This window comes from Garra rufa, chromosome 21, assembly GCF_049309525.1.
Source record: "Garra rufa chromosome 21, GarRuf1.0, whole genome shotgun sequence".
Classification (NCBI taxonomy): Eukaryota; Metazoa; Chordata; class Actinopteri; order Cypriniformes; family Cyprinidae; genus Garra; species Garra rufa.
The window spans coordinates 42,114,449-42,129,276 of record NC_133381.1 but is presented as its reverse complement, the minus strand read 5'-3'; the positions used below and the strand labels follow the sequence as shown (position 1 = coordinate 42,129,276).

The 14,828-nt window shown below is 38.3% G+C and overlaps 1 protein-coding gene across 2 annotated transcripts in view; it reads right to left on the bottom strand.

Annotated features, from left to right (window-relative positions):
• The window catches only part of cdin1 (CDAN1 interacting nuclease 1), a 94,407-nt gene that overhangs the window by 38,360 nt on the left and 41,219 nt on the right, over positions 1-14,828 (bottom strand). Inside the window, exons 7-11 of one of the 2 annotated variants that reach the window (XM_073827369.1) lie at positions 12,109-12,191; positions 10,949-10,998; positions 7,250-7,317; positions 4,375-4,440; positions 3,948-4,053 (exon numbers count right to left, since the gene is read on the bottom strand). In XM_073827369.1, the coding sequence (XP_073683470.1) occupies positions 3,948-4,053; positions 4,375-4,440; positions 7,250-7,317; positions 10,949-10,998; positions 12,109-12,191 (373 nt within the window). The remainder of the gene's footprint in view (positions 1-3,947; positions 4,054-4,374; positions 4,441-7,249; positions 7,318-10,948; positions 10,999-12,108; positions 12,192-14,828) is intronic. The other variant, XM_073827370.1, reaches the window with a different exon arrangement.

The window sequence follows — 14,828 nt, the reverse complement described above, 5'->3', positions numbered from 1 at the left end:
TCTTCCTCTCAGTCTTTATAGGCGAAGCATCATTACCCATGACTCCACTGACGAGAGTTTATTATGAGGTTAGCGTTTTGGCCACACCATTGTTTGGATGATGAATGCGGCTGCTGCGGGTTTTGGAGAGGAAATTAGTCCTGTTGTTTTTCAACACTTAAAGAAGAACGAGGAATAATTAACAGGCCTCGCGAGCGCCGCCATTTGGTGCAGACGATGGAAACGCTTGAAAATAAGCAAATCAGGAGTTGTGTCACTCTCACGCGCTGCGCTAATTGAAAACGTTCCGGCGATGCCGGGAAGGTCACTGGAAAGGAAACTCGCTGACCTTTTCAATATTTCTCTCAAACTCGTATAAACAGAAGAGAGGAAGTAACGAAGGGCCGGAGCTCCGCGGCACGTGATTGGCTGAACGAGAGGAGACGACGGGAAGGTGGACACGGGCGGTCCTCTGCTCCGAGAGCACTGCAAATGTCAAATGTAAATGTCAATTAAAAATTACAAGCAGCTCTGAAAGGTGCACTCTGAAGGGCCTGACATTTTTTTTTTTTGACATGCCAAAGTTTATCTGACAAGGCAGCGCACAAACATGACAGCATGTGCCGTGTCACGTCTAAACACACGCACACACGTGAGCATCACGCTCAAAATGCGATCCGTACGACTGTAATGGAGCCGCTGAACCGCAGCACATCAGATCAGATGAATGAAGTGACTTCTCGTGATGGATCGTAACGGACAATGGGATGGCTTTGTTTTATGCTTTCAGTCATATAGAAGCATGTTCATTCATTTCCCCCCAAGAGCTTGAAGAGTATTAGTTACACTGAGTGGTTAAACATGGACCTGCTAGTAGAGACGGTTTACAGTAGCTCTGTTTATAACTCATTTTATTTATAAGTTCTCCAATATGTTCAACCAAAAGCATCATTTAAAGGTGCATTGTCATTAAGGATTCATTCCATAGCTGTAATGGTCTTTCTACTGTCCAAACTGTATTTTTTATTCTCTTACCCTAACCCTACACCTAAACTTACTCCTCACATAGGCATTTTTACATTATCAAAACACTTAAAGGGGTCATCGGATGCCCATTTTCCACAAGTTCATATGATTCTGTAGGGTCTTAATAAAAATTCTATAATATACTTTGGTTAAAAATTCACAATAGTAGTGTAAAAAACACCCTTTTACCTTGTCAAAATCAGCTCTGCAAAATATCAGCTCATTTTAAGACATGGCCCCTTTAAATGCCACAAGCTCTGCTTGCCCCGCCCCTCTCTGGGATTATGTTTACTTTAGCCGCATTTAGCCGCGTTTATCGGTGGAACTTGTCAACAAGCACATTATTAAGAAAGGCCATTTGCAAAGATGCATACAAAACCCTTATCCTCACTTCTGCTGTGGGTGAAGCTGCATCAGGAACGATTCACACGAACATAGATGCATATGTAGATCGGGATCAGCGCTTTCCTTTTAAAAAACGAAAGTAACGTTAATCCTCTGTGTCTTCAGCAGCTCAGATGTCGGGAGTAAATGACTACTGCTGTGTTCATTATTACATCCAACAACAGAACACCTCAATCGCTCAATTAGAGTCTTCCTCTGCTCCTGAGTCACACAATGAGGATCGTATTGGGACTGTTTGAGCTCGGTGAGGGCGGGGCTAAGGTGAGACGCTCATGTCAATCAACTGTGTTTCGTCACAACGACAAGAAGCTGAGAATGAACTGATTTTGAAAAGGGGATATTACTTTTAAAGATAAAAAAAATACCACGGGTGGATTTTAATCATTGTAGGGTGGTTGTGTTCACAAACTACCAACACACATTAATGATAAAGCAACATGTAAAAGTTAGTTTTGCACCCGATGACCCCTTTAATTCTGTGTGATTTCTAAGCTTGTTTCCCCATGGGGACCAAAAAAATTTAAAAATGTACCCACAAGGACGTTTAGTCCTTATAATGTTGGGAATACCAGTACCCAGCACACACACACACACACACACACACACACACACACACACACACACACACACACACACACACACACACACACACACACACACACACACACACACACACACACACACACACACACACACACACACACACACACACACACGTTTCAGAAAAGATTTAGTGTTTGTTGTAATATTAATCAGATATTTGTGAAATCCCTCACTGAAAAAGAATGAATTATAACTGATTTATAACAACATGTGCAAAAGAAATGTTTGGAAATATAAGACTGCTATTTACTTCTGGCACACTAAGGCAAAAGACAGAGGAACTGGCTTGAAACGTGTGTGTTGTATAAAATTGAAAGTAAGCCTAACCGTACTAACCCTAACTAGAATTGCAAAAAGGTGAAAAAAAAAAATTTCCAGTAAATTTCAGAAACATTCCAGAAAATCTGAATCTTTCCAGGATTTTTTGGACTCTTGCAGGGATTTTTGGAAAGGTTACGGAAATTTACCGGAAATTTTCCACCCCTTCGCAACCCTAACCCTGACAGCCCTAACTCTAAGTGCTGAAGACATTCACACAGAATAAGACTATTACAGTTCTGCATTTAATACTGTCATCAAACTAATTCAAAATGAACAGGATTTGAAAGAGTTTAATTTTAATAAACAGAACTACATGCATCTTGGTGAAAAACTTTGCATTTGTTGCTACTTCTCTCGTTTATGTCTATGACAAATCACATAGGTACTGCGCTACTCTGCAGTAGTTCCTACTAGAACCAGCCTGAAATAATCCGAAAATAAAAAAGTATTATAAGTGTACTGTAGTGATTTGAGAGATATGCGAAAAACACTGTTTGAGAAATGGATTCATGATGTATTATATAATTTAGTACATTTTGAACACAAATTGTTATGGACTGCAGCTTTAATAGACAGATGTCCGCTTTTTAAATGTTTTTACATTTTAGTAGTTTTAATATTTTATTTTAGTCCAGTTTTAATAGTTACAGTTAAGGAATCAGTGACGTAAAAGACCAGTTTTGCAAAAATGCTTTTGTTTTCATGTTTAATATTTATCCTTTGTATTATATTACCTCAGTTCACAAGTGTTAAGGGGAGACACAGCAGACAAAAACAGTTTTTTCATGCACCTGTCAAGTTTGAGATTTTGGGTTTTTGTTTTTTCATAAAGTGTTTTTTCAGACTAGTGGAAAGAAAACATCCAAAAGACAACATTAAGTGTTTCTTTTATAGCTCTTTGTCTATTTGTGTCAATAGATTTCAATTACAATACATATTTTTAAAGGCCATGAGTTTTTTTCTCCTACACTGAGCCATAAATCTCCACTTCAGCAGCACTTACACACACCAAACTTTACATTTTTATTCCTGTCTATATTCTGAAGGTTTTTTACAGAGGGATTTGTTCATATATAATTAGCTTGATTATATACAACATTTTAAATCCCCAAAAATTGTCTAAGTATTTTCTGAACTATGGAGTGACAAAAATGAGATGTAAAAACATTTGACTCTAATTTGTCAAAAAAAAAAAAAAATTAACAAGAATTTTCATCCAGTGATTAGACTTTTGTACTAGGAATGTATGCAAATTAATGCATATTTCAGTAAATAATGTCTCATTTGCATATTTAAACTAACATTTTAGAAAACTTGTAATACAAAAAAGTTTGCAGTCATCAATATAATCAATCAACTGGGTAATACAGGCAGTTACTATTAGTTAATTTCACCCTATTCACCTGCAGTGTCTCGCCTTAAATCTTTAGTTTTAGTGTAAGATAACCTTTTTGCTGTACAGTGAGATCATGATGATGTAGAATGAATATTGTGTTTTTTTAAATTAACAATCAATGTGAGTGAAGGAAAGTAGTTTCTCTGGTGATCAGCTCATGTTCTGGTGCTGTTGTTGATGTGTAGTGATCATGTCTGATTGGGTTTTGTGGTCTGACCTGTTGCAGTAGCTCCAGAACTGCTCGTTCAGGTAAGTGTGATGGCTGTGGTCGTCTCCAAATGAAGCTTTGCTCTCAATCCAGTGAACTATATGACCATCAACAGCTGCGGAACAACACAGAGTTAGTAAAGTAGGTTTACTACAAACTAGCAGTGTTTAAACAGAAAGCGAGTGTGATTAGTCTACCACTGCAGGACAAAAACATGCCATTTTTAGTCCGCTTTGTTTTGTATGTAAAATGGCAGATTATTTTCATGCAAAACTAATTTGAAACGACATCTGTGAACAAAAGTCTAATCAAATTTAGAGTTAATGATATCAGCCAATTGCTCGTCACTGTGGACTGACCGGGTTATTGGTTTAGAATCATCTTTTTTTAATAATCAGTAAGTAAATAAAGCCAGTATCAGATGAACAGATCTCACCTATGGGCACCTCCAGAATGATGTCAGGGGTTTTGTCGTAGCCCTTAGCACGGAGCTGGTTCTCATCTGTGTGGAAAACACATTAAAGGGCTGTTTAACAATCTTTGTTTTTGCACAAAGGTTCATTTACAACAAACCACACTAAAATGTTGCAATGATAAAATATTGCACTAAATAAAAAGTTCAAATGTTACAAATAAGTTACAATGTTGTTGCAACATCAATATTGTTAATGTTGCAATACTGGTAGCACTAATGTAACAATTGGATGATATATGTTACAATAAAGTAACAATTTTGAAATGCGTTGATGATTATTTTTAGTCTTTTATCTCAGTATTCCTTTCAATGTTGTATAAGGGTTTTTAATGCATATTAGTAAGCCTAGAACGTGATCAAAGAGTTTCAAATAGCTGGGCTAAGATATACAACCATTTTTATGACTGCAGAAATACGTTTATTTTATACACATTATCCCACCACTCACAATTGTGACCGACTATAAAACACAATTTTCACACAAAAATTCTAAATAATTATTGATTATTTCAAAGGGTTAGTAATGACACATGATTTGAATAGTTTCATGTCTGGGAAAAATTCAGGATTAAACAGGGTTAATATCATGTTCATCAGTAGTTTGTACCCTGTTCAAGGGAAATGATGCATTACACTGTAGTAGATTGACTTTGTTCTGACATCAGAGAGTTCACAGATGTCCAGAATGTGTCATTTCTGTGCAGTTTAGTTTTAGTAATTGCTGTTTTTTTAACTGGGAGGGATGTTTTTAGCTCTGAAAGTGACCGTATGTTTTATAAAATGTATTTGGTGAAACTGATACTCTCTGATTCTATCCCTTTAAAACCAAGCAGCAGGTATCCAGTGAAGGCTCATGTGTGCCTCGCTCAGTGCAACTAAAGCCAAGTGGTCTGAAGAGAGTAAAGACACAGACGGCTTTGGCAGACAGAGGATCTCTGCAGTGTTTGCTGGCGCTGCACAAACGTCTCTTCAGTGTCTGTGCTGATGGAGGGTGAGAGGTCGGTGTATTATATCAGCGCTAGAGCAACCTCAGCCATTGTCCTTGAGTCCTGGTGAAACACCTGATTTCTCCATTAAATCACACGAGCGGGTCATTCGACCTCTCCGCGTCCAGTCAGGCTGAACCGCTGTAGGGCGTGAGGGGGGCGTGAGGGGGGCGTGAGGGGCGAGGGCTTTGTGTCGGGTCTGTTGACATGGTCACGCGGGGCAGATCATCTTTGTACATCACCTTTGATTAGAATTAATGAGCTGTCTCAGCTGCTGCAGAGCTCATCTCCAACCCATTTATCAGGCCGCTGTGACCCACGAGCCCAAACGCCCTCGGTCGGGTCAGAACTCACTCATTTCACACCTCAGCCTTTACTGCCGGGTGATGCTGACCACCGATGCTCAAGAAACACACCACACCAACTAAACTTCAAAATCATGAGTCATTAAAGGGTAATAAACTCAATAAAACACAGCAGACATTATAGTGTACAGTATTTGGGACATTCTACAAAACTGGTGCAAACTGCTGTCGCACAACCAAAAAACACATTTAAGAACATTTAAGTAATCAAATCTTAGATGTTTAGTAAGACCCTATTATCTATTAAAACCCACAAAATATTTAAAATATCAGCTTAATATATATGAAATCATCATTTAGTGGGTACTTTCAATTGGGAGGTGGCTGTCTCGAACACTAACCCATGCATTTCAATTTAAGAAACTGTTATTAAAATAATTTCTGTATTTTTTTTCCATTGCTGTTTTATTAAAAGTATATTTTTGATTCTTTTATAAAGTTAGGTTAAAAAAAAAAAAATTGTATATTTTCTTTGTAAATTATGAAACTATATGCAAAAAAAAAAAAAAAGTGCCACTAACGAAACATTTGGAGTTTCAGTAGTGATTTTTTGGGTGTTATTCCATGAATTTGTCACTACTGAAACAGTCACGACCAAAACATATCATTATTGTTTTGGTAGTGACAAAATTAAAATACACAGTCCTCATATTTGGGGGAAATAGACACAATTTTACTAGTACTAAAGAACTATTTTAATATGTTTCAGTACGTGGGTTACAATTCAGTAATGTGATGTGGTTGCTACTGAAACATTACTATCAATACAGAAAATGTGCTGGAATGTTTTGTCAAAAAAAAAAAAAAAAAAAGAATACCGAATTATCAAGTAAGATATGATAGTGATGTTATGATAGTTTTTGGATTCTAATGAAATAATCAGTGCCTTTTGCAAAGTAAGATTGGATTAAAACAAACAACACAGCTCCAATATCACACTTTAAAATTTTGTTAAAAAGGTACCTGTTATTAATTTATCTTGGAAAAATGTTTAATAAAACACAATAAATAAATAAATAAATAAAAAATACAATGCAGATGTAAGCAAAATCTTAATAGGTCAATATAATTGTTCCAAATAATTTATATATCACTGTGTTTCGATAGAGGCAAATTTAGGAAGGGCAAAAATATTCTAAAACTTTCTGAAAATGCAATATGAGAATTAACTGCACAATTACTAGAAATGTGTATTGGATATTATACAACTTGCATACATTTTTGGAAAAAGACATTTAAGACGTTTCAGACTCTGGCTTTGGACCAATTCTGTAGAATGGCTAATATACATAAAAATGAGTCAGAACAAATTTAATACAACAAACAAAAATGATGCCAAAATGGGTAACAGATGCAGTTTCAGTTGACCTCAGTTTGAGAATGCTGATTTTGCAGTTACTTATAAACTTGATCAATTTCACTTATAGAGGGAAACAAAACAAAACAAGATTACCATTATTTACTTGTGAGAGGACGGAGGCTTACCTAAAAAGGACAGGTTCCTCTCTCTAAGTTTGTCTCGTAGCATGTCTTCGTGCTCCAGACCGATGGCACTGTGGGAACACGGTTAAGGACAAACTGCAAACCAACTCCACCAAACTTTAGTTTGTGTGCTCAGGGGAATAATGGTGTGAAAATGAGAAGTGGGATGGTCAACTTTCACAAGCCCGCTTCTAAGTGTTACCTGTGCACGGTTGCCACGGAAACACTGAGACAGCTGAGCGAGGTTGCTGTGGCAACAGCAGAGGAATGTGTGTTTGTTGCAATATCAGGAGTGAATGTAACATCACAGACCGAAACACTCAACACGGGCATCTGTGCTTAGCTCAACATTACAGTGATAGGGTGCTCTGAGTGGTTGCTAGGGTGTTGCTAGAATGTTCCAAATGGTTGCCAGGGTGTTGCTATGGTCTCTGTGTATCAAGGTGTTTTTGTCAAGGAAAAACTGACGACGGGCCATTGAATTTGTAAGGGATAATCAACGGTTTGCAGTGCATTAAAGGATTTTGCAGGGGCAAAAAGTAGTTAGGACACAATGTTAATAGTGAAAATTTAAGTTCATTTTGATTTTGCGCTGTTGTTACCTCACTTGTGAGAAATATGTCGTTTTTAAGTTGTTAATCATCAGAGTAGCACTAATAACATTAGCGTGCATGTTAATATGTATGCCAACTGTATGTGTGAAATATAGTATGTGCATACATAATAAAGCATAATTTTGCTGCAAATAAAATGGAAATAACCCTGATAGCACACGTACATCTCAGAGACGTTCATTTGCAATACATCTATTGGACGATTCCTATCAGATGTCATAAAGACGTCTATTAGATGTCTTTAAGATGTTTATGATTTAGAACGTATGTAAAACTGACATCTTATAGACGTCTGTCAGATGTTTGTACACAGCAGATGCTTTCCAGATCAAGAAATCTTTAACAGACATCTTGTAGACGTACGTGTGCTATCTGGGAATCAGTCGTTTTTATCCTCTTGTTTACTGGATTTATTTGTTTGGCCAGTGTTGTTGTGGGTATTGGTTACTTTGCTGTTTTAGGCTGTAAGGACCTTTGATATCTCTGAAATCGTGAGGTGAAGTGATATGAACACGTAATGCGGTTAAGACCTGCCTGGAACTTTATTGGCCATGTGTTTCCCTGAAAATAATGCACACCTTAAAATGTTCGTCAGCCAATCAGATTCAAGCATTCAACAGCCCCATAGTATAACAGCGTATATAACACATTCAGCCTAAACATTAGGACGATACAGTGCTGAAGAGTTGTGTTTGTAGGGCGTATCGCCGGCTGTGCTCATGGTTTGATGGGTGTCTGTGTGTCACGGGGCGGTTCTGGAGGGCGACATGATGAACCGGAGCAGATGTAGAGGGTGAATGAATGCTGACGCGTGAAAAGAGCTGCAGAAACACAGAAAGAGTGGAGGGATGAGGATGAGTGACCACAGACAGAGAAACACTGTGACCCTTCACCCCCGACTACACACACACACACACACACACACACACACACACACACACACACACACACACACACACACACACACACACACACACACACACACACACACACACACACACACACACACACACACACACACACACACACACACACACACACACACACACACACACACACACACACACACACACAGAGAGAGAGAGATAGGTCGAGAGGCATATGTGATCTACAACAGCACAAACCTGATTTCGGTGTCTCTTACAAAACTTATAAAGCAACTGTATCACATTTGAAACACATTTCTAAGATCTCTAAATGATCAGCATGACCAAACTAGGCTGTTAAATCTGTTCCACACTCAATCTACTCCATGCCTTCTGTTGTCTGATTGATAGTTTAGAGTTGTTTATCCAGTAAAAGGTCTTTTAGAGTAATTGTACAAACGTCCTCCTTTAGCTGGTGCTTCGTGTGTGTTTTTGCTGTCAAATCTTGACTCATTTTTATCAAGTAAATGTCAGAATAACTGTAGTCATATTCCATATTCCCAAACTGGACTGAAGCAGCTTGACTTTACTTGATTTTCCATTAATCATTTTTTTGTCTCAAATCTGATCATCAGGACATTTGGAGAAACATTTGTTTCCAGAAGCTTTACTTTCACTGTTCCTCAGTGGAGGAATGATCTTCTCGAGCCTCCAAAACATCTCACATATTTTGAGGAATGTTCTTTTGTTCATCTCTCAATCATCATTGGATTGCATTGCATTATATGTTTGGATCATTTCAATCCCATCTTACTAAGACATATTATTGGAGATATAGAGTCACTCCTGCTATTTACATCATTTTATGTCAGTATCTGCTGTACTGTTATAAACATCTGTTTTTTTTTTTTTTTTTTTTTACATTTTTCAAATTTATTTATTTTTATTCCAGTTTGGGTCTCTGAATAAAACCAAGCTGTTTTCTCTTCTATAATCTCACTCTATGTGCTATAATAGCTTGATGGATCAAAATTATTTAAAAAAACAAAACAACAACCATTTTTTTGTAAGATTGTGTGTGTGTTCAATAAATGGTTTAATTTTTTAGCAAAAAAAAAAAAAAAAGTAGTCTACTGAGTGTTAAAGACAGTCACAGTCATCATGGATGATGTATTTAACTTTAATTAATTATTTAATTAACATTTAAATTAAAAACTGAAAAAAGAGGTCCCACTTTATATTAGGTGTCCTTAACTGCTATGTACTATACACAAATCGATCATTTGATACAATACACTTATTGTGTACATATATGTGTACACGTTTGTTTTTACAAACATTATGCACAATAAGTACACATTGTACTTATTTTCTGATGTAAGTACATAGTAGTTAAGGCCACCTAATATGTGACCATAAATTCTATATAAATTAATCTTATTGAAATAGTACAGGATTTCAGATGTGGCTGCTTATTAAACATCGGACACTGCGCAAAGAAATCTTACTTGAAGCCAAAACGGCCAATATTAGCTGTTTAGATTACAAAGGATTAGGTCGGACAAAAAACACAAGAGAAGTGTTGTGCTAATATAATATCAAAAAGCCAAAAATAAATAAATCGAAGTGCTGAAATCATCAGGATTCTGTGAGATTTACTGAATAGAACATGCTGAAAGGGAAATAAATAGGAAATATTCCTTACGATGATAAATTGAAACGATGCCATGTTTTTTTGTCTAAATGGTTCCATAAAGAATCTTTAACATCTGAAGAACCTTTCTGTTTCACAAAAGGTTCTTTGTGGCGAAAGAAGGTTCTTCAGAATATAAAAAGGTAAAAAAGAGATTTGAATGAATGGTTCTTTGTGGAACCAAAAATGTTTTTCCTATGGCATCGCTGTGAAGAACCTTTTAAAGCACCTTTATTTTTAAGAATGCATATGTGAGGAACTCAAACACACACACAGGAAGTGAAGGCTGTTTGATGTGGAACACTGGATGACACAGTGAACACAGAGCGGCATATAGAACACACACACACACACTCACACACACTCACTCACACACACACACACACACACACTCACACACACACACACACACACACACACACACACACCTCCTCGAGCGTAACTTTTATGTCAGGTGAAGCTCGGCACATCTCGTCCCTGTGAATAGCGCCTCGTCAATTTCAGGCTTAAAGTTTTATGGGAAGGATACTGTTTGATGCAGTCGACCAGCGGTCCATAACAGCAGTCATTTACTGTGCACTGAAAAGAGGGAAGAAATATTACAGTCAGGAGGGGACGGGCCCTCAGCATCCATTACAAACACCCATCATGCACTGCTGCATGACCACACGCCACCGTATCAGCAGATTATTCAGACTAGAGATGGATTCACAAGAGAACATTTTAGAAATTAAAGGAGTAATTTACTTTCAGAACAAAAATGTACAGATATTGTACTCACCCCCTAGTTATCCAAGATGTTCATGTCTTTCTTTCTTCAGTCGTAAAAAAATCATATTTTCTGAGGAAAACATTTCAGGATTTCTCTCCATATAATAGACTTCTATGGTGCCCTGAGTTTGAACTTCCAAAACGCAGTTTAAATGCAGCTTCAAAGAGCTCTAATTGATCCCAGCCGAGGAAGAGGTGTCTTATCTAGCGAAACAATCAGTTATTTTCTAAAACCATTTATAATTTATATACTTTTTAATCTCTACACACAGAGCTAGACAAGATGAGCATTTGAGGTTAAAAAGTATATCAATTGTAATTTTTTCTTAGAATATAACCGATCGTTTTGCTAGATAAGACACTTTTTTCCTCAGCTGGGATCGTTTAGAGCCCTTTAGAGCTGCATTTTGGAAGTTCAAACTTCTACGGGCACCATAGAAGTCCATCATTTATACTGCCCTCCAAAGGCAAAGTGCAGTAACTACACATTTGGTCCAAACTGAGTTAAAATTTAAAATGGGCTTTGTGACAACTGTTTTGTCTTGTGGCAAAGTCTCCTGGTTCAATTTTGTCCCGTTTCAGAGAAATCAAAATCGCAGTAATTACCCAATCCAAACTAATATAATATAAAATATGGTGTAAAAACTTTAAAGGCATTTTTCTCAGTTTCAGTGTTGGCGTAGTTACTGCACTTTGCCTTTGTAGGGCAGTATAGAGAAATCCTGAAATGTTACTCAAAAAACAATTTCCTTAAGACTGAAGAAAGAAAGACATGAACATCTTGGATGACAAGGGGTTGAGTACATTATCTGTACATTTTTGTTCTGGAAGTGAACTACTCCTTTAACACAGATTCTGCTAAAGATCTTAGTTTGTGTTCAATGGAAGAAACAAATGATGTTAGTTCAGTGCTGGTACCTGCTCGACGTGCTTCGCTAACAGCAGGTCCGGAATTAAATACGGCTCGCGCAGCATGTTGTTGAGGACGTGTCTGGAAGCTGCTGATGGAGAGAGAAGAGCGAGCAGAAACACATGCATTAGACATTTCCAGATCAAAGTCCAGAGTTCATCTGTGCAGGTATCAATGAACACACAGCTCTTACACCTGCGGTATCTCTGTGATACGAACATACAGAGGTTGGGTGTGGATGAGCTGCGATATTCTGCATGTCTCACTACATTCATGCTGTACTAACATTATAAATCAGCCCACAAGCCCTTGGATTGATTCCCTATTACTCCAACACAAAATCCATCATTTTCAAACATATTCAGATTTAATGGTTTGAATCATTGTGTGTCATTCTAATGATATATCCATATGAGAGCGACTGCGTCACAATAGGAAAATAGGCCTAGTTCAGTTCAAATAGACAGTGATGTGAAATAAATGATATGTTACACTTTGCCTATAATGCTCATCAAAGTTTGTGCCATAAACAGTCATCTTTTTGATTTCCAAGACCATTTTTTGTGATCCATGCAATTGTTGCTTTAAAACTCCTGCGTGTAAATGACCTCCATTATTATTGGCCAACTTCTACATCTCCAACTAGACCAGAACCCTACCAGAGACAAGACCAGACCCCGATCAGCACACTCAGTCCAAAAATGAGGTTGGCTATTCTAATTAACTGCCTATATAGAGAAATGTTGGCACATTTGTTTAAAATACTTTGTGCAGTAGTTCTGCAGCTGCTGCAATCTGTGGTTGAGGTCATTAAAACACTGGAAACTGGAGCGTGGAGACCATAAACCCAGACCCAGACCAGGGGCTTATATTTTTTATATGAAGGTAGTCAAGGTTTGGTTAGCATGTTTCTAAAAAGCATAGTCCTCCAATGAAAGCCAGTCAAAAATAGCCATGTATTCTGAATATAATCACCAATATTTTATTATATACTTTTAAAAATAAAGGTTCTAAAAGGTGTTTCAACAGCAATGCCATAGAAGAACCATGTTTGGTCTACCAAATAACCTTCAAGTGTTTAGTTCTCAAAATAACCACTTTTTTAGTGTAAAGAACATTTTAATAATCTAAAGAACATTATTCCTCTATAGAGAACCTGTAGAAGGATTCCATGGGTGTTGAAGGTTCTTCATGGAATGATCAATTTTAATAAAGAAATTTTATTTTTAAGAGTTTAAAAACCACGAGGTGCGAAAGTTCTTTGCCATTTGCGTAACCAAACCAGAAACAAAAATACTTTTCAAACAAAACCAGTTTCCCAAATACACCATCTTATCTTTAGAACCCTTTTTTGTTTACACAAATGCCAATAAAGAACCTTTATTGGACACCTTTGTTCTTTTAGCTGTTTTCTCTGAGGATGAAGGCTCCGTACTTCCTTGAGATTGAGACCACAAGACGAAGGCTCCAACCCAATGGACGCCAACCCTGAGACGTGAGCTCTTTAGGCTCTCATTACACAGTCCTGTCATCGGTATCCAGCCGCACACAAACACACAATCCTCCCTCTTGGTTGCATCTCCGAGGTCTCTTTCTCTCCTTGTCGCAACGTCAAAACCCTAGCGCGAGAGAAGAACAAACGACGGGCGTTATCTTTTTCATCCTCCCGCTGAAAGAGGACGTGAGCAAGAGAGAACAAAGCCAAGTCAGCAGTCCTGTGCACCGGCGGCGCCTTGTTTTTCAGCTCATTTTTCTCCGAGATTGCTACCTTCACACGCAGATCCATACGCTGCTCCGGCGCTCCGCTCGGCAATGAAGAGAGCTATATTTCCCCTTGAGTTAGGACACCTCATGACAAATGATAATGGATAATCAATAAAGCGGGAAATATGAGGCCGCAAACTTTATGAAGCCGGGAGACATATTACTCCCCAACAACACTCGTTTCCCTTAACAAAGTCACTACGCCGCTGCGCCTAATAATCTGAGGGAAAATCAAAGAAGCCGCAACCACATCAGCAATATTGGCAACTTATTCCACTTTAATGGCATTTTGATTGATTTTTTCCTCTTAATGGTACTTTTATAGATTTGATGCTGGTCCTGCAAAACAGCAGTGTGTAATAGAGCTCCCCGAAGGCAAGCAGCAGCCATTAAAGGCCTTGTCTTACCAGGACTCGTAATTGGAGGTTGACCACCGTCGCATTTCACACATCACACAACACCACCTGCCTCGAATGGCCGGCCCGTCCGACCGTCCCAGGGCCTTTTCCTCCATCTCCTGAGCGATGGGGTTAAGAAGAATCGTAAAAGGAGGGTGACCTTGCGACTGACATTGTGGGGTTTCAGCCAAGCACTGACCTGATGAAAATGGAGGCCAGAGAGCTAATAAATCAGGCCGCTTTTAAAATGAGTTTACTCTAACGCTCATTCATCACGGGCCGTAATGCCATTTGCAGCGGCGGATCCGCAGCGCGCAAACGGCGCAGTAAATAACGACAGAGCCGAAGATGCGCGCGCATCACAGACACAGGCATCGCCATACATTTATTAAAAACGCCTCCGCACGCGCCACACGACACTGTAAACACACCACGAATTTAATGTAATTGTCCCGTGTCGACATAAATTCCCGACTGAGGCGTCCTTATCTGAGGAGGGAAATATTAAAGAGGAAAGACGTCCTCCGCCTGGAGTTATTCAGGAGCAGGGAAGCGCTGTTTACCAA